The sequence below is a fragment of the Ambystoma mexicanum genome, chromosome 5q (genome assembly GCF_040938575.1).
Source record: "Ambystoma mexicanum isolate Mex_15411 chromosome 5q, UKY_AmexF1_1, whole genome shotgun sequence".
Classification (NCBI taxonomy): Eukaryota; Metazoa; Chordata; class Amphibia; order Caudata; family Ambystomatidae; genus Ambystoma; species Ambystoma mexicanum.
In genome coordinates, this window is record NC_090933.1 from 66,585,550 (window position 1) to 66,603,041 (window position 17,492).

General features: G+C 46.5%; 1 protein-coding gene across 1 annotated transcript in view; it reads left to right on the forward strand.

Moving 5' to 3' along the window:
- NFX1 (nuclear transcription factor, X-box binding 1) overlaps positions 1-17,492 on the forward strand; it is a 2,569,209-nt gene that overhangs the window by 898,950 nt on the left and 1,652,767 nt on the right. The window contains exon 9 of the mRNA XM_069620539.1: positions 10,158-10,375. Within this exon, the coding sequence (XP_069476640.1) occupies positions 10,158-10,375 (218 nt within the window). The remainder of the gene's footprint in view (positions 1-10,157; positions 10,376-17,492) is intronic.

A 17,492-nucleotide genomic window follows, 5' to 3' on the forward strand; every position in this document is an offset into this window, starting at 1 on the left:
TCTTCTCCCAAGGAAGCAGAAAACTTCATGAACCCTGAACCCGGGGACGAGGAGCCCGACAAAGCTGCACATGACCCCGGAGCAGCCAGACGGGAACCCTTAAACTTATGGTCCCGAGACGAGAGACGCCACAGGGTGTGAGAGCCTCCCCCCAAGAATAAAAAAAGTGAACAACCGATAAGAGATGCCGCAGGACAGCTCTAAATCACACGAGCTCAATCCCAGAGAAGCACTGAACTGGATCCTTAACCCAATCGAACTCAGATTCTACGCTACTGGGTAATTAATTCACTATGCTAAAAACAAAAGAGGCGAAGTTCGCCTCCCCATTCAGAGGGAGCGGGAGCCACTAATAACCAAGTCATGTTACACGGCACAAGCAGCAGCCAGGGGGCTCCCCCTAGTAGCAACCATACTCAACCCTTATGGCTACAACGGATGGGGAAATCGCCATGGTGACCTGGAATGTACAAGGCCTAAACGCACCCGGCAAGAGGAAATCAGTGGAACGGAAACTCTCACAATTATCAGCGGACATAGTCTGTCTACAGGAAACGCACCTAGTGGCGGCTGATGAAAATCAAACATCTTTCCTCCGTTACCCAAAACGCTTCTTCGCTTCCTTCTATCAGAAAAAGAGAGGGGTGGCCATCCTCCTCAGCCGTGACCTCCAACTGACTCGGATCATAATCAAAAGGGATCCAGAAGGCCGCTATCTGCTGCTGAAAGGCCTACTCGTTGATCTCCCCATCACTCTAGTGGCGATCTACTGCCCGAACAGTGCCCAAGACCGCTTCCTTCACAACCTGCTACCAACTCTAACAGCCTTTTCCAAGGGCCATCTTCTAGTTGGCGGAGATTTCAACTTAACACCAGACCCTGATCTGGATAAGTCTCTTCCCCCGACCGGAGAGGATTACATTAAAGCTCTGGCCATGGCAGAGTTCTTGCAGGAAACTGGAACCGTGGACACCTGGAGGCTGTTCCACACGAAGGCAAGGGATTACTCGTTCTTCTCACACGTCCACAGAGGCCACTCAAGAATTGACCTGCTTCTAACAACCAGCGATCTATTCCCTTGCATAGAAAGTATCCAAACCGGCCTGCGAGCCATCTCGGATCATGCGCCAGTCGCGTTACGCCTGAGAACCTGGGGAATGCCAGAGACGCCGAGATGGTCCTGGAAACTACAAGACCAGACCCTGGCGGATACTGCATGCAGAGCAGAAATAGCTGAAGCACTTACTAACTACTTCGCGGAGAACACGTCTGAGGAAACTCCTAAAGCAGTCGTCTGGGACGCCATGAAACCAATGATCGCGGAGTGGCAATCAACTGCACAGCAAGGCTCAAGAGCATCAACCAACTACAACAAGACAAGCTGGAGGAAAAGGTCAAGGAGCTGGAAGACACCTTAAAAAAGCACCAAACCAAGGCCACCAGCCGAGACCTCAAGAAAGCGAAATCGGCATTGGAAATGCACCTGGCGGACCGCTCGGCCAAGGCCCTGTTTTACACAAAACAATTTTATTACCTGAACAGCAACAAAGCGAACCGCCTCCTGGTGCACAAGCTGAAAGAAATACACTCACAAAATAACATCCAATGCCTGACGGATCCGAACGGCAACCTTCGCTATACAAAGCCAGAAATCCTCGAACTCATGGCACAACACCATAGGGAAATCATGTCCGGACCCCCAACACCCAAAATAGCGCAGCTGAATTTCATAGCCCCAGCCCAAGGGATGCCGCCACACCTCCACTTGGAAACCCTGGAATGCCCAATTACGGCGGAAGAAGTAGGCGACACAATCCGCTTACTAAAAAACACTGCCCCGGGCCCTGACGGCTTCACCGCTCAGTATTACAAAAAATACAGCAACATCTTGTCTCCCCAACTAGCGGCTTTATTCAACTCCTTCCTCGAAACGGGCACCACAACCCCATTAATGGAAGAGTCGGTGACGATCCTCATCCCTAAACCAGGGAAAGACCGGACACAATGCGCCTCATACAGACCCGTCACCCTGCTAAACAAAGACGCCAAGCTGTTCGCAAAGATCCTAGCAAATAGACTAGCTCCGGCTCTCCCAAGCATAATCCACCCGGACCAGACCGGGTTCATCCCGGGCCGCAGCACCCACGACAATATCAGGCGCACGATCAACATAATCGAATCGGCTAACAGAATGGGAGTGGAACTCCTAATCGTGTCACTCAACGCACACAAAGCCTTCGACGGACTGGACTGGGGCTACATCCAGGAAACGCTGCACCTTTACAAATTTGGCCCAAACTTCTCCATATGGATCCTATCCAATTCCCAACACCCCTCCACGTCCCTCAGAGTGAACGGAAGCAAATCCGAAAGAATAAACATCACAAGAGGAACCAGACAGGGCTGCCCCCTCTCCCCCCTCATATTTGCACTCTCGATGGAGTCTTTCGTGGATAGAATTCGAGCAAACCCAAGGGTCCACAGCCTCTCGGTCGGCGGGGAGTCCTACAAAATCTCCCTGTACGCAGACCACGTACTCCTGACAACCACTCAACCAGAAGAGTCTATGCTAGCCATCTGGCGGGAACTAGAGCAGTTCAAAGAAGCAGCTGGATTCCAAGTAAACTTCACGAAATCGGCAGCAATGAATGTCAACATGCAGAAGAAACGGAGGGCCTCCCTAGGTGCCAAATACCCGATCACATGGGTAGAGCAGCACCTCACCTACCTTGGCGTCCAAATCCCAAAGAAACTGGAAAGAATCTACAAAATAAATTTCCGCCCATTATTTACAGATCTCTGAAGGGACCTGGCCAGATGGCAAACGCAGGAAATCTCCTGGTTCGGCAGGATCACCGCCGTCAAAATGAATCTAATCCCAAGACTACTATACCACTGCCTGGCCCTCTCAGTAACAGTCTGTAAGAAAGCTATCCACAAGCTACAAGCCGACATTCTAAAATTCATCTGGGAAGGGAAGAAGCCGCGGATACCAAAGCGCATCATGCTCCGAAGCACAGCATTAGGCTGCCTTGCGGTCCCAGACGTGGGAGTGTACTGCCTGGCGGCCCAACTCTCCCACGCCTTTGCATGGAAACTGCAGGACCCCCGACCTCGTTGGCTGATACTGGAGAACTGGTGCCTGATGCCAATAGAAGGCCTACCCCACACAAGAACCCCCATCCACCCCCCTAATAAAGAACCACTAACAGCAACAAAAAACACAGTGGCAAGCTGGAGGAAGGCAGCCCGCCAATGGAACCGCAGAACCACGATAGGCCCGCTCACTCCCATCTGGTACAACCCGGACTTCTCCCCAGGCATATCCCCAAACAGCTTCAGCAAATGGAAAGCAGGAGGACTGCGCGTCATCGCGGACTTCTTCGAAAACAGCAACCCGCTCAACTTTGAAGCCTGCAAAACCAAATTCCTAGTCCCTGAAACCGAAAGGTTCCGATACGAACAACTTAGGCATTGGTTGTCAAACGAAGGAGTCAAGCTAAGCGGAAGTAAAGAACTATCAGCCCTAGAGAAAACCCTTACTGCCGCCACTCCCAAAGGCAGGGTGGCAACCCTGTATAGGCTCCTGGACAGAACGGACCCAAACAAGAAGGAGCCCTACATGTTAAAGTGGGAAGAGGACATCGGCAGAGAGATGGATCCGGAAGAATGGAACGGCATCTGGACACACGTGCACAAGAGCTCCAAATGCGTAACCAACAAAGGAGCATATAAGGTGTGTTATAGATGGTATCGAACCCCTGAGATCCTCAACAAATGCAACCCCTCAATCCCATCGCACTGCTGGAGAGGATGCTCCGTCAAAGGCACGCTATTCCACTTACTGTGGGCCTGTCCTAAAGCAACCGAATTCTGGCGGGAAGTCATCGACCAAATCAAACTAATCACAGGCCTCACTATCCCATGGGACCCGGGAGTGAACCTCCTGGGAGCATCAGGCGAAGGCCGATTACCCCCTAACCGTCCGCCTAGCGGGTCTCTGCTCGCATCTTCTAACGGCAGCAAAAATATCAATCATCCCTATGTGGTGGACTAAATGCTGGGAAATAGTGGCCGCAGAAAAAATCACTGCGGTGCGCTTCGACAATAGAAGTAAATTCCAACAAATATGGGCCCCTTTCCTAGATTACACTCAGCAGTTGCCAGGTGTAGCAAGACAACCCCCAACCTTACGCTGGATGGAGAAGCTTGACTAAGGATCCCAAGGGAAGGGGAAACGAAAGCATACCCCCGAGACCTCACCGAACACCAGCATCAATAATCTGCCAACGTCCTTGTCACCACTCGAACCTTAACCTGGGGGTCAGCCCCCGCTCCAATGTACTGCAGCAGAAAGAGACTCCCACGACAGTTGAATGTGAATACTGATGCTCCCTTGTCTCCCCTCTCACCACCCCCCAATGTTTCCTTTTGAACTTCAGTTTTTCTGTTTTACTTGTTGACCGAATAACGCCTCAATGTCACTTCAGATACGATGACTCACTGGAAGCTAGACGTTTCTTTTTATTTTATGTTTGTTACTCTAGTAAAATAATAAAAAAAGCTTTTTGAAAAAAAAGTAGCATTTCCATGCATTTTTGTGTAACTTTAAAACGTTACATGGCGCAGTCCAGTGCTGACATTTCGGCACTGGCCAGCCCCTTGTAAGGTTTTAATTATTTTTGATATATTTGGGGGGTTCCCCCCAATCCCCTGAACCCATACGCCTACCCCCCAACCCTAACCGAAGCCCTAACCCTAGCCCCAACCTTAACCCTAGCCCTAATGTAACCCTTAAACTGACCCAAGCCCCAACCCTAACCCTAATTTATCCCTTAAACCAACCCTAACCCCAACCCTAATTTAACCCTTAAACTATCCCAACCCCCAACCCTAGCCCCAGCCCAAAACCTAATTTAACGGTTAAACTAACCCAAGCCCCAACCCCATCCCTAATACTTACCATTACATGTCAATGGTTTGACATTCGATGGTTTGGGTTTAGATGGAATGACCGGATACTGAAGCAGGTAGAAAAGATAGGAGAGACAGAGAGCACCATGGAATAGGTAGGTAGAGAAGAGGAAGGGGATGAGAGGTGGGGAGAACGCTTGGGAAGGACACAGGGGGGGGGTGGCGCAAGCAGAAAGAGACCGAGAGACGAGACAATAGTAGACAAGATGAGATGCTTTTATGTTTTCTTGGATTGCTGTTTTCGTCTTCTGACTAAACTGATTTCGAAATGTGAAAGTGAGTGAACGAGAAAGACAAAAAGTTTGTTTTCTTTTACAAAATTAAAGTCAATAAAAAAATGTTTTAAAAAAAATAGTAGACAATTGAACAAAAAGACAAGAGCGCCGCCTATAGTAGAACAATTTGCTGGATGAATGCTTTGCTAAGAAGGTTAAAGCCAAAGACCGACCCAGTTGTTTTGTCTCCAGTGGTTAAACTACATTTTATAGTAGTACTGAGAGTCCTGCATAGTGGGAGAAAGGCCTAGGATCGCAATACAATTTATAATACTTTCAGAGTGCAATTTGAAATCCTTTAACAGTGCAATTTTAAATCCCACAGAAACACACCTAGGTCTGCAAGTCCTGTATAGTGAAAGGCCTAGGTTTCACAATGAAATTTAAAATACTGCAGACAGCACAATTATTCTAGTGTAGGTAACGTTGCTATGTGGCAGGGTTTCAGGGTAGAGTGATTGCTCTATTCCTAACCTGGGCCCTTCCTTCCATACTAGGCTCTGATGATTGACGGCTGGCCACGGGCTTACCCTGCTGACACCTGCAGACACTATCGGGAACCTCCACTGTGGGAGCCGCCCTTTGCCGTGGGGCCCTTAGCCGCAGGGGCTGGCGGGCAGAGGGCTGCACTGGCAGGGTCAGTTAAGAGGAGCAAAAGGCATATCGGGGGCGGTGGGTGAGGAGGGAGGGGAAGGGAGAAGGAGAGGGGAGGGGAACAAGCGTGGACGCCTGGGCCTGGTGGGGGAGGGGGGGGATCAAAGTATTTAAAAATATGGATTTACTAGGCCCAGGAGGTTCCGCCAGATGGAAGTGGCGCGTTCTCGCTGGTGCCAGCTGCTAGCCCAGGCACGGAACGACCACAATGTCCAATCAGGGCTGGTGGGCGGGACGCGAGATGGGAGGAGGGAGGTGAAGGGAGGAGAGGGTCGGGGAACGAGCATGGAGGCCGGGGCCTGAGGGGCTCAAGATATTTAAAAATATGAATTTTCTAGGCCCAGGAGGATCTTAAAAAAAGCTGCACTCAGTGTGTCATTCTTAAAGTGTACCATATGGTTTTGCTTCTTCTGATCTGCTTCATACAGACCTAAAAGAGTCTAGAAGTTAATACTTGTCTTATGAGTTGATTGAAGCACCTCTTAAAATTAAATGGGCCTTACGGGAAAAGCTGCTTCTCTTCTAAACTTGTAACATTGGGTTGTGCTTCCTGTGAAACTGCTTGAAGCATTTCCAAAATAGTGATTGGGTCAATTAACCTTGAAATACATTGTGCCTTTCTTCAATTGTAATTGGGTTTTGCTTTCCTTGAATTTCTCATTGCATTCTAAAATAGTTAAAGTATACCTAAACTTTCTGGAGGGGCCTTAAGCTATTATGTTATAAGTTGATTTACTAGCTCTGAACTGAGTTCTAAAAAGTAATTTTGCAAGTGTAGACATGGATTGATATTGGCGAATCGCACTCTGCCTCCTTAAAGTTAGTTGTACAGAATTATTGGCAAGACAAGTCAAGTATGTCAAATTATCATCTGTTAGTGATTTTATACCCAAAGAGTCAGCCGACAAGTGTTTCGACATAAGTTGTCCTCAAGGCTGATAAAATAACCATAAGTAGAGATTTGTGAATAGATTGTAAATTTGTATATGCAAGCATGACCATAATGATTGGCATGTATACTAAAAGAATATAAAAGATACAAAAAATAAAAATGAGATTGTATATATTTGTTGGAAAGCACAAAATGTCAATGCGAAATGAATGATCAGATAATGGTAAATTAAACCAAGAATGACATACCCAAAGTCATGTCACAGATGGAAGGGTATGTAGAAGCAAGAAGAACAGACAAAAACACATTGTCGCAGTTAATCAGAGGTAATCGGAATTAATACATTATTTGCTTAGTGAGTGGGTGTGCGATGCGCCTTGTCTTTACATGGCCACTGAGTGCTTTAATTCTGTGAATTATTTCTTTTTAGGTTCATTTAAATAGTGGTAAAACAGGAACCTCCTGTTAATTATTGATTCCATGCTAATACTGATGGAGGCTCTATTGCATTATCAGAAAATGATCACGTTTCTCAATTTGTTAGGTTATACCATATACTGAAAACTAAGGGTGAGTATGTAACGATCTCCTTACACATGTACACACATTGGGTGATGTACTATTTGGAATAGTTAATTAGGCACAGATGACGCAACCACTTCATACTAGTGATGGTCTAGGTGACAAGCACGCAATCACTATTTATGACCCTAAAAATAAATGACTCATGGAATTAAATCACTCAGTGGCCATTTAAAGATAAGGTGCATTGCACACTCACTAAGCAAATAATGTAATAATCAATATTGTCATGCTTGTATATACACATTTACAATCTATTCACAAATCTGTTTATGGTTATTTTATCAGCCTTGAGGACGACTTAGCTCGAAATACTTGTCCGCTGATTCTTCGGGAATAAAATTACTAACAGATGATAATGTGACATTTTTAACTTGTCTTGACAATAATTCTGTACAACTAATTTTACGGAGGCAGAGCATGATTAGCCAACACCAATCCATTTTCTGTATTATTCATTTAAGGTCTCTATGGGCAGACCTTGTGGAATTAGTGACGTAGCTTGCCATTGTTAATACTGATGGTGATCAAAGTGCACTCTCAAGGTTTGGACACATAGACATACACACTTTCCCTACACTTGTAACAGTGTTGGTGTATTATTTGATTGAATATCTGAGTGTTACTGCATGACTGACAGGGTCAACTACCTTTGAAATACTATTTGTATTCTGAAAGTATGTCTAACCTGGTTTTATACCCCAATAATAGTATATTACTATCCTGAATGTATAACCTTAGGTTTGACCCACCTTGACTTGCTTCAGGCTCCTCTAAATAAGGTTATACCTTGGTTTGCATACCATAGGTAATGAGTTGTTTTTTAGGATTGTGTTTATATGATGTTGTAGTACTTACCCAAAATCTATATTGGCCTACTTGTATTTAAATACACCCTTTATTATTACACTACATAGTGTTTCAGTGTTTATTTGGACCATATCTATGCTACAATTTCTTTGTACCAAGCTACAGCCTTCTCTCCCTCCTAAGATAAGCCTGGCTTCTCAGTATGCGCAACCAAATGTTCAGGTGGTACAGCCTTATACTTAGAGTGGATTATGTACTTTATGAAGCCCTTAGTTGGACTTCAGAAAGTGTCCTAACGGCAGTGACATACCACAGGTCTGAGATTGTGAATTCGCTGTATCATTGAATTAAAATACAAAACTGGAATAAATCTCCATATACAAGATATCAATATAGGGAAAGTCGGAGAAAGTGTTACCCAAAGCAGATGAATACTATTGAATCTAAAAGGTCTAACTTGAACAATTCTCTGTGTATGAAATGCCATTGTGGCAAAAGCTGGATAAGTAATACCTTGAGCCAAGAAAGTATTTACAGTAAAGGAATACAACTGTTATACTGAAAGACGGTGGGAACATTAAAAAGAAGTCCTGGTGACAGAAGCACATCAAGCAGTAAGTGTGTGGGTATAGGATACCTGGCAGGAAAGTATACCATGGGATCTGCAGACCCTAGAAAGGGATTCCTGGCAGGGGCGTGTACCAGGCAATCCATTTAACTTACTCTGAGGATACAGACGTGTTCAGATACCTGGCAGGTGAGTATACCTGGAGATCTGAAGAAATCAGATAAAATGAAGTCCTGACAGATGAAGCACTAGGCCAGTTAAATTTAAATAGACATTGTGGGAAGATAACTGGCAGGAGAGTATACCAGGGAATTGGATAAACTTACTAAAGGCTTCCTAGAAGGGGAGGGGGCATACCAGGAGGTTCTTCGTAAGAAGTTATTGTTTTAAGAGACACATTCATCATCTTTAAGGAACTACTTTCAACATCCTCAAGGAACTATTGTTTGGAAAATGCACTTTTGCCATCCTTATGAAGTGGTTGCTTGAAAGAGAAATGTTTGCCATCCTTGAGTAGTGTTATTTGAAAGAGACACTTTTGCCATCCTACCTCAGACATCCAGGGGAAGGGTCCTCTCCCCCCACACCGCTCTGGATCCAAGGATTATTTTGTTGAATTTATCCATTTGCTTTTTGAACACTTTTCACAAAATGTACATCGGAGACACTTTCTTTACATTCTTAGTTAAATTTTAGTGTGAGGGTCAGATAAATGTCTTGGACACAAGAACAGTGTACATAATTTTGACGACAAGACACAGACTGATTTTTAGTTTTAGTTTCCTAGGTAGGGCAATTCTCTTTAGGATAGGGATAGGCAGTCCTTTATCTAGCACTTTCATTTTAATAAAGATGTCTTATGTTGAAAACACCACCACTTTGTGCCGCCTCTCCTTTCTGACCCCCTCGCACCTGTCTCCAAGATGCATACTACGCAGTATTTAAAAATAAGTTTAATGAAGTGCGCACAGGCACATAATGCATACTTTGTAATCTCTTGTGTTTACTTGGAGATCTGTGTGCTCACTCATTTGTTTTTCCTCCACACATTAGTTTTGAAATTAAAACTGGTGTTTCATGTGTTTAAATTAAAGTGCCTAGCCTTAGTCTGCTTTACCCACCACATATTGCAGTAGTCCTTTGGGTGCATTCACTGTAGTGCAGCTATGTCAAGTTGTCACTGAATTCTGGAAATTAAGCTGCTGCTTTACTTCATATTCAAATGGCACACGTGCTGTTTCTTTCAATAAAAAGAATTTAACTACTTTGTGTTCTCTCTGGCAGAAACGTGCAACATTCATCGTGAAAACAGCTTGTATCCTAAGTTGTGGCCATGTGTTTCTCTTCCACTTTATAATTAAAATTGTGTGAACCACCCTCTTCTTTTTTTGTTTCTTTATAGAAAGTTGAACTGCGGGAGACATGGTTGTACAGAAGTATGCCACCCACAGCCATGTCAGCCTTGCCCACGGCTTCCGCAAGTGGTGCGATTTTGTCCCTGTGCGCAGACTCCGCTCAGCAAGTTGTTGGAGCTAGGATGTGTTGATCGGAAAACCTGCACAGACCCCATACCATCATGTGGAAAAACATGCGGTAAACCTCTACCGTGTGGTTCCCAAGGTAATGAGGCTTATTAAGAGGAATATTTTGCGCTGCAAATTATAATTACATGCCTAGCTGCAATCTAATTTCAACTGTAACTCTTAACATGTCAGATTTTAAAGAGTCAAGAAATTGTGGGACCCCAAGGGCTGTAACTCGTTTGCCTATATTGCATTTTTTGAGTGGCTTTGATTTTATTTAGCACAACAATATCTAATTGGCTTTCAGATCAAATGAAATCTTTTTGAAGGTTAAATTTGTGGAGGAAAAAAATTGGTGTTTTATAGAATCCATAAAACATTCCAACACTGGGTCTTATGCATAGTGATTGGAAGTACGAGTCTCTCCTACCTTAAGGGAAAGATTCAAAACGCCTTCAACCACACAACAAATAGTTTGCAGCATGTTTACAATTGTTTGTTGAAGATCACTAAACCGTGTTTTACCCCCCTTCTTAGTTTAATTTTATCATCCCTAGACTGGCTCTAGAACTCAGATTTACAGTTTTGCAACAGGAACCTATAGGGACTGGTTGCTTGTCTGTGGAGTGCTTAGTTTCTAGTCTGTTTTCACGTTATTTATTTTATTTGCTGCAGCGTATAGTTTTTTTCTGTAAGCCTATTGTGATATTTTATTTACTCTATGGCCATAAATACATACACTGGTACCTGGTTTAAACATGTTGCCTGCACTCATTGGTGTAACAAAATGAGGTTAAGCACAGCCATGTGTTACGTTTATTAAGAAACAATGGAATAAACATGTTTGCTGTCCATTTGATCATTTGTTGGGCTCACAGATTCGAATCTGAGAAACTGGTAACAATGTAAATGCCAAGCATGTTGATTTTAATTTTTCCTTTTTATTTTCTCATTTCTTTTCTTTTTTCCTGTTGATTCTGTGTTTTTCAAAGTATAAACATGAGATGACTTTATACATATTGACTGTCAAGAGAAATGTAAGGACTGTATCTTTAACTATGATGATATCCCAGCATATGCTGAATTTAAAAGGTTGAAACACATGACTCTGAAGGTTAGGTAACCCTGAAATCCTAGGTACAGGCTCCATTCTTATTTAGCTATATTGGGCTATGCAATGTCAAGAGCGGGGCGACGAATATAAGGCAGCTTTTACATGCATGCTTGTTTCTTAACTGGTCTAAAATCATCTTGCATAAAAAGGTATGCTGCTTTAAATATGGACCTATAGATAGAGGTGCGCCAAAGTGCATATTTGTCTATGTACTCTGGCATCCTTGGAAACCACTGATTTGATAGTGAACTGAGTGTAGTGTTCTGCATCAGCACTGTTTTGTGTGATTTGCTTTTCTGCTAAAGGAAAGGGGGTGCACATAGAGTGCAATGAAAATCCTGGATTAGGTCTGCACAGACCACAGCACCCAATGATGCTGTTTTTTGTTGTTGCATGTAAACGAGACTTCAAACTCAGTACCTTTTATCGTCCATTACTTCTGGCTACTAGAAAACAAGTGTTTATCAGATAATAGATGAGGATGTTGCTGCATTTGTGAAATAAAATGGAGATTCTTGACTTGAGCCAGACACTAATTTTTTTACTATTAGGATACATGTAATGCCAATGAGTAGCATTTTTTTTTAGGAATGTGGCTGTGCTGTTGCTATTTTGCTGTGTGTTTCTACCTATTCGAGCGAGATAATAATTGCATCATTATATATAATCTAATCTTTGCCTGGGTTTTGTTAGTATCCCACATTGTTTCAATAATAAATCTTAATATTTGTAGAAATGTTGTATGTGAAATGAGGGTGTTTACGTCTGCCTTGGCCGGGTCTAGGATGCCTGGCCTGTGAAGGGAAGTTACCATAGCCCTAGAATTGACATTTTAAAGATGGGTTAGTAACAAAGTTCAACCTGCTCGTATTCTTCAGTCACTGTTGGAACAATGGTTCCAGTCTTAAGGTTATTTACTCCTTGCTAGGACAGAAGTTGGAACCCATGAGGGTTGAGTAATTCTACATAGAGGGAAAGAAGAACCGAAGAGGTAGATGAATGGAATGTGAAACCGAGAAATGAGTGATGCTACCGCGGCCAATCTATGAAGCAAATAGCTTAGATATGGTTGAAATTGCTTTCCAACTTAACTATGCAAGAATGCAATTGCCTTGGTGTGCTTGGCTGTGAACAGTCAACCTGGCTGAACTCTGAGGCAAAGGGTAAGCAGGAAGAAATAACAGGATGAGTGTGTGTCCCTCTCAACCTGCTTAAAGCAGTTTTGGTAAAAGTTATTGCTGATGCTTGTGAATCTGCTTAGTCACATGCTGTGCATATAGTATGACATCTAGTGGTAATCATGGAGTATTGCATTTTTTTCAAAGATGATTGAAAAGAGACGTCACCCTGAACAGGTCTGTAACACTACCCCTAACGTGGCGTGTCATGTACCCAAGATCCCTCATGCCTTGCGGTCCCACTGATTGTTTTTTTCCGCCATTCTGGTTGGTTGCTTTCATGCAGAGCTTGTTTTTATTGCTATTCAATGACTCTGGCACATCCATCGACGACTGTTCCTGTTTGCTGTCCTATGAATCTTTGTTGGGACATAGAACTCCGCGGCTGTCTTTGGCCTTTGCCTTCAGGCTTCCGCCTTACAGTAAGGAGAGTGGAGTCCTGTTTTCTCGACACTTCTCTTTAGAGAATGCCTTTTCTTTCCTTGACTTCCTCTTCCTTTGCTTGTCTGGCTGCTCCTTTTCTACTTTACTATTTAAATTTGCCCTTCCACTAACAGGAAGTGTAATAATTGTCTACCTCATGACCACTACGAGCAGTGTTGCAAGGCTTGTCGACTCTTTAGGCCCAAAACACTTAAAGAAAGGCTCAAAGAAAGGCAAACAGTGGTGGGTGGTCTAACCTATGCAGGCCGAGAGCTATTCTCCTGTCATCGCCTCGGACAATGATTCTTCTAGCAGTCACGGCTCTGTTTTGGAGTCTGAAGACGACATTGCAAAGTTGGCCGACTCCTGCGTGCCTGTCCCTAGCCCCACTAAGCATGCCGAATGCATTGCTATGGGGAAATCATACTCTGGCGACAAGGGCACACACTCTTCCCAAGGCCAAGCACACAACCCCTCGGCCTCCTTCGACGGAACAGTCTAGAAGCCTTCGGCACCTGCAGGCCCGTCAAAGATTTTGATGGGTCCTGGTGAACCTGAGGGTTCAGGGCCCTCTGTGCCTCTGCCGTTGTGGTTGGCACGTGGTCCCAAGTCTTTCGTTACCCAGGGTGCCTCCCTTAAAGTTTCGACTCATGTTTCCGATGTGTCGAAAGAATCTTCTTTGGTCAAAACTCACCCCAAATGGAGGCAGAAGCATTCAGAAGCCCCTCCTCGTGGTTCTGAACCCCAAAAGGCCCCTTTTCCGCCCTCAAGGTATACCCAGGCCACCTCCTCCTTTATCCTAGTCCCTACAAAGGTACAGAGACCCAGCTCCTTCTGAGCCAGCATTTCCACTCCCAGAAATCTCGGCATCCACTTCCTGGACCAGAGAAATATTTTAACCACTTCATGGAGAAAATTTCTGAATGTATTGGGTTTCAGATAAATTCGATGAAATTCTTAGTTCTGTTCCTTTGAGGAAGGTCCTAGGCCCATTATGTCTTCTAGGCTTCACTCTTCTGAGCCTCACTCTGCTTCTCCTGAACTAAAATTGTATGATCCCTCTTAAGACATTTTTCAGGATGATCTATCGTGATGATGGCTTCCAAGACCCTACTTCTCACAACCCAGTTGCTTGGATCCCTACGAATGGCCAGGGGAATTGGCCCACTACCCCTGCTCACGAGGCAAAGGTAATCTTTTTGGACACCACTCATGTATCCCAACCCAGGGAGGCTTCCCCTATTGATGATCAAATGCTTTTCAATACTATTCTTCGGAAAGCAGCAGACTATTTTAAGATTGTCACTCAGGAGGCACTGCCTGATTCTGGAACCTACTCTTACGTCCTGTCCTCTTTCCTCCATACTGCATGGGCGTCCCTCGCTAGAAACGGGAGACAGAACCTTTTTCACCAGAAAAATTCTTCTTCCCCTTCATACTTGGAGGCGTGCCGGGGTGCGGCCCTTTGAGCATGTGCTCCCCTGACTCCACCCACCGGTGCTACTCCCAAGTCCTCTTTTCCCCCATCGACGGGAACGGACCGCTTTCACCAGCGCTCCTGAGTTTGTCTTCAGCCTTGTAATTCCATGTACTGTTCCCCGGATACTGTCTTTAGTCTTTTGGTCTTCAATCAGGTACTCGATCCTCTGGTGCCACGCTCCTCCCCGGCCCATGTCGACATCGGCGGACTTCAGCAGATGTCCAACCTGCGAAGGGCTCTTCCCTACGTCTGACTCCCACGCTCTTTGCCTTCGCTGCCTTGGACCCAGTCATGGCTGGGAGGGTTGTACCGCGTGCGACAAACTTACACCGCACGCTCTGAAGAACAGGTTAGCTCGGTGGAGAGAGGTCTTCGAACGATTGCCTCCAGAGGACTTGAAGAACTTTGTACAAGCACAAGTCAAGGCCCAAGGTAGGGCCATTTTGTTCATCAGCAACCTGCAAGGGTGACTCCTTCCCGAGGAAACATCCGAGCGGGAGAGACTGTACAGGTTCTGACACCAGCACAAGGTACCAAGGCTGCTTCAGCTACCGGTCGAGGGGGTCACTAGATCCTGCTGGTGATGTTGCTGAGGGACCGCAAGGTTCTTTTACCGGGTGTACACCCGTGGGGCCATGCCCTACTACTGGACACATGTCTGAGGAGGTGCCTGTACGCAGCACTACCGGCGACACAGCTGAGGGCATGACACCTTCCCGGCGTCGTCCTGAGGTGCAGGTTAGGCCTCAAGTTCCACCGCCAAGTGTCCTGGAGGAGGCCGGGCCTAGCGCGGCACGCACCACCACACAGGCACGTGGCATGCAGCGCGACAAGATTGCCGCTCGTCCGATGCCACCCCCTTTTGAGGAGCAGGTGGGAGAACGAGTTTAAAGGTGGGACTGATCTTCGGCAGGTACATCGCCTATGGCATATCCTTCAGTCGCAGGGCAGATGCACCCCACAGGCAGCAAGGCAAAGTACACCCAGGCTTCAGCAACCAGCTCCTACTCTTGCCCAACCTAGTGCCGACCGTCCTGTGAGAACAGGTTTTTTGAAAAGTTTCTCACTCTTATGAGGTCCCCTCAGATGGGTGCCATCCTTGGGGATGTGATCAGGGACATGCAACCTCCAGTCCCTCCACTAGTGCCCATTGTTATTCCTACTATGGCTCCAGCGCCTCCAGCCCCAGCACAGCCCCAGCTGCCCACGCCGGGCCCCACGGTTCCGGCACCCCTGCCTCCTGTAGCCCAGGTGGTTCCACACCGGCCTCCACAGCAGCCTGCGGGTCCGGTCAGCACACCTCTGCCTTCGGCGCCCAGTACTACTCCACCTGTTCTGGACCAGTAGGACACCCTGGCGGACACCGATGAGGAGGAGGACCCCAACACGCCGTCTTCAGTCAAGGCATTCCATGAACGGCTCCCAGGTCTGTCCAAATACTTGGGCCTTGCACAACCCGAGGTTGAACAACCAGAGGCGGGGGTCCTGGCCGAGGTCCTCACTCTACGCCCCACGGCTAGAACTGGGATTCCGATGCAGAAGGACGTTGTTACCTTAGCCAAAAAGGGATGGTTTAAACCCCATTTGGAGCAGCCTACCAATCAGTGCCTCGAAGCCAAGTACAGGCAATTGGAAGGGGATCCACTCTTGCTGTCGGCACACCCTCAACGACACTCAGTGATTCGGCGGCCTCACTCTATTCCAAGCCTCAGTCTTCCTCGACTGCCTCGTCCTCGGCACTCCTAGGCAAGGAGGAGAATATCTTGGAGGCATATGGATAGACGGTCTAGTCCAAAGCCTTGCTGCACCTTCGTCAGTCTAATGCGGACGCTATGCTCGCAGCTGTTAGAGGCTTTGGCAGGAAATAGCTGACTACCTTCCGGAACTTCAGGTACAGAGTCGGGCGCGCTTCAAGGCGGGGCTGGCAGAAGCAAAGATGGTGGCTCAAGACATCATGGAGTCCACAGTGGCTCATATAGAGACCTCAGGCCGTGCCATCTGCATCGCTATTGACATGAGGAGAACCGCCTGGCTTCGGGCCACCAAGTTCAACCCGGACGTCCAGGAACCCATATTGAACCTTTCATTCGAGGGTGGTGACCTCTTTCATTCCACCACAGATGAGGAGCTCGATAAGAAGAAAAACAGTTCCCAGACTGCAAAATCCTTATCTATCCTCACGAAGTCCATGCCCAAGATGTACAGCCGGATGCATCATCGTTCCGACAAGGGGCAGGCCTTTGGCAGGTTCCGGGGCTTCCAGGAACGAAGGTCAAGACGGCTGGACCAGTCTCCAGGTCAGCACCACCGTGAACAGCACAAGGCAGAGAGTAAAGGCTTCTTTCAGTCCCCTTCCTCTGCCCCAGCCTCAGAGGGAAAGATGGCATGACACTCCCCTCCGTGTCGTCGGGTCTCCAATGGAAGGACAGGCTTGCGCTTCATGCACAATATTGACGCACAAGGTTCGCGGACCCATGGATCCTATCGGTAGTGTCCACGGGCTACTGCCTACATGTTCCTCCCTTCCCCCTTTCTCTTCTCCCCCAGATTGGGACAGCAACTCTGTTGGTAGAAATTTGATTGCTCGTAGAGAGTCAGGCAGTGGGCGAAGACCCAGCTTCCCAGCGGGGCTTGGGCTTTTACTGCTGGGTTTTCGGCATACAGAAGAACCACCAGGCTGGCCTGAGAGTTGTGTTGGACCTTTCCACCTAGAACCTTTCCCTCCCTCTTCAGAAATTCAAGATGGTTACCCCAGCGCTTATTGCAGAGACACTGTGCAAGGGAGACTGGATGTGCTCCCTGGATCTGAAGGACGCATACCTACAAGTCCCAAATTGGCAGCCTCATCGGTCCTTTGAGGTTAGGATCATGGGTTTGTATTTCCAATACAAGGTTCTACCCTTTGGTCTCAATTCAGCCCCCAGGGCTTTTATCAGGCTCATGAATGTAGTGGTAGCCTTCCTCAGTGCCCAGGTCACCATGTCTATTCATGCCTAGACGACTGGCTCGTCGGGGCAAG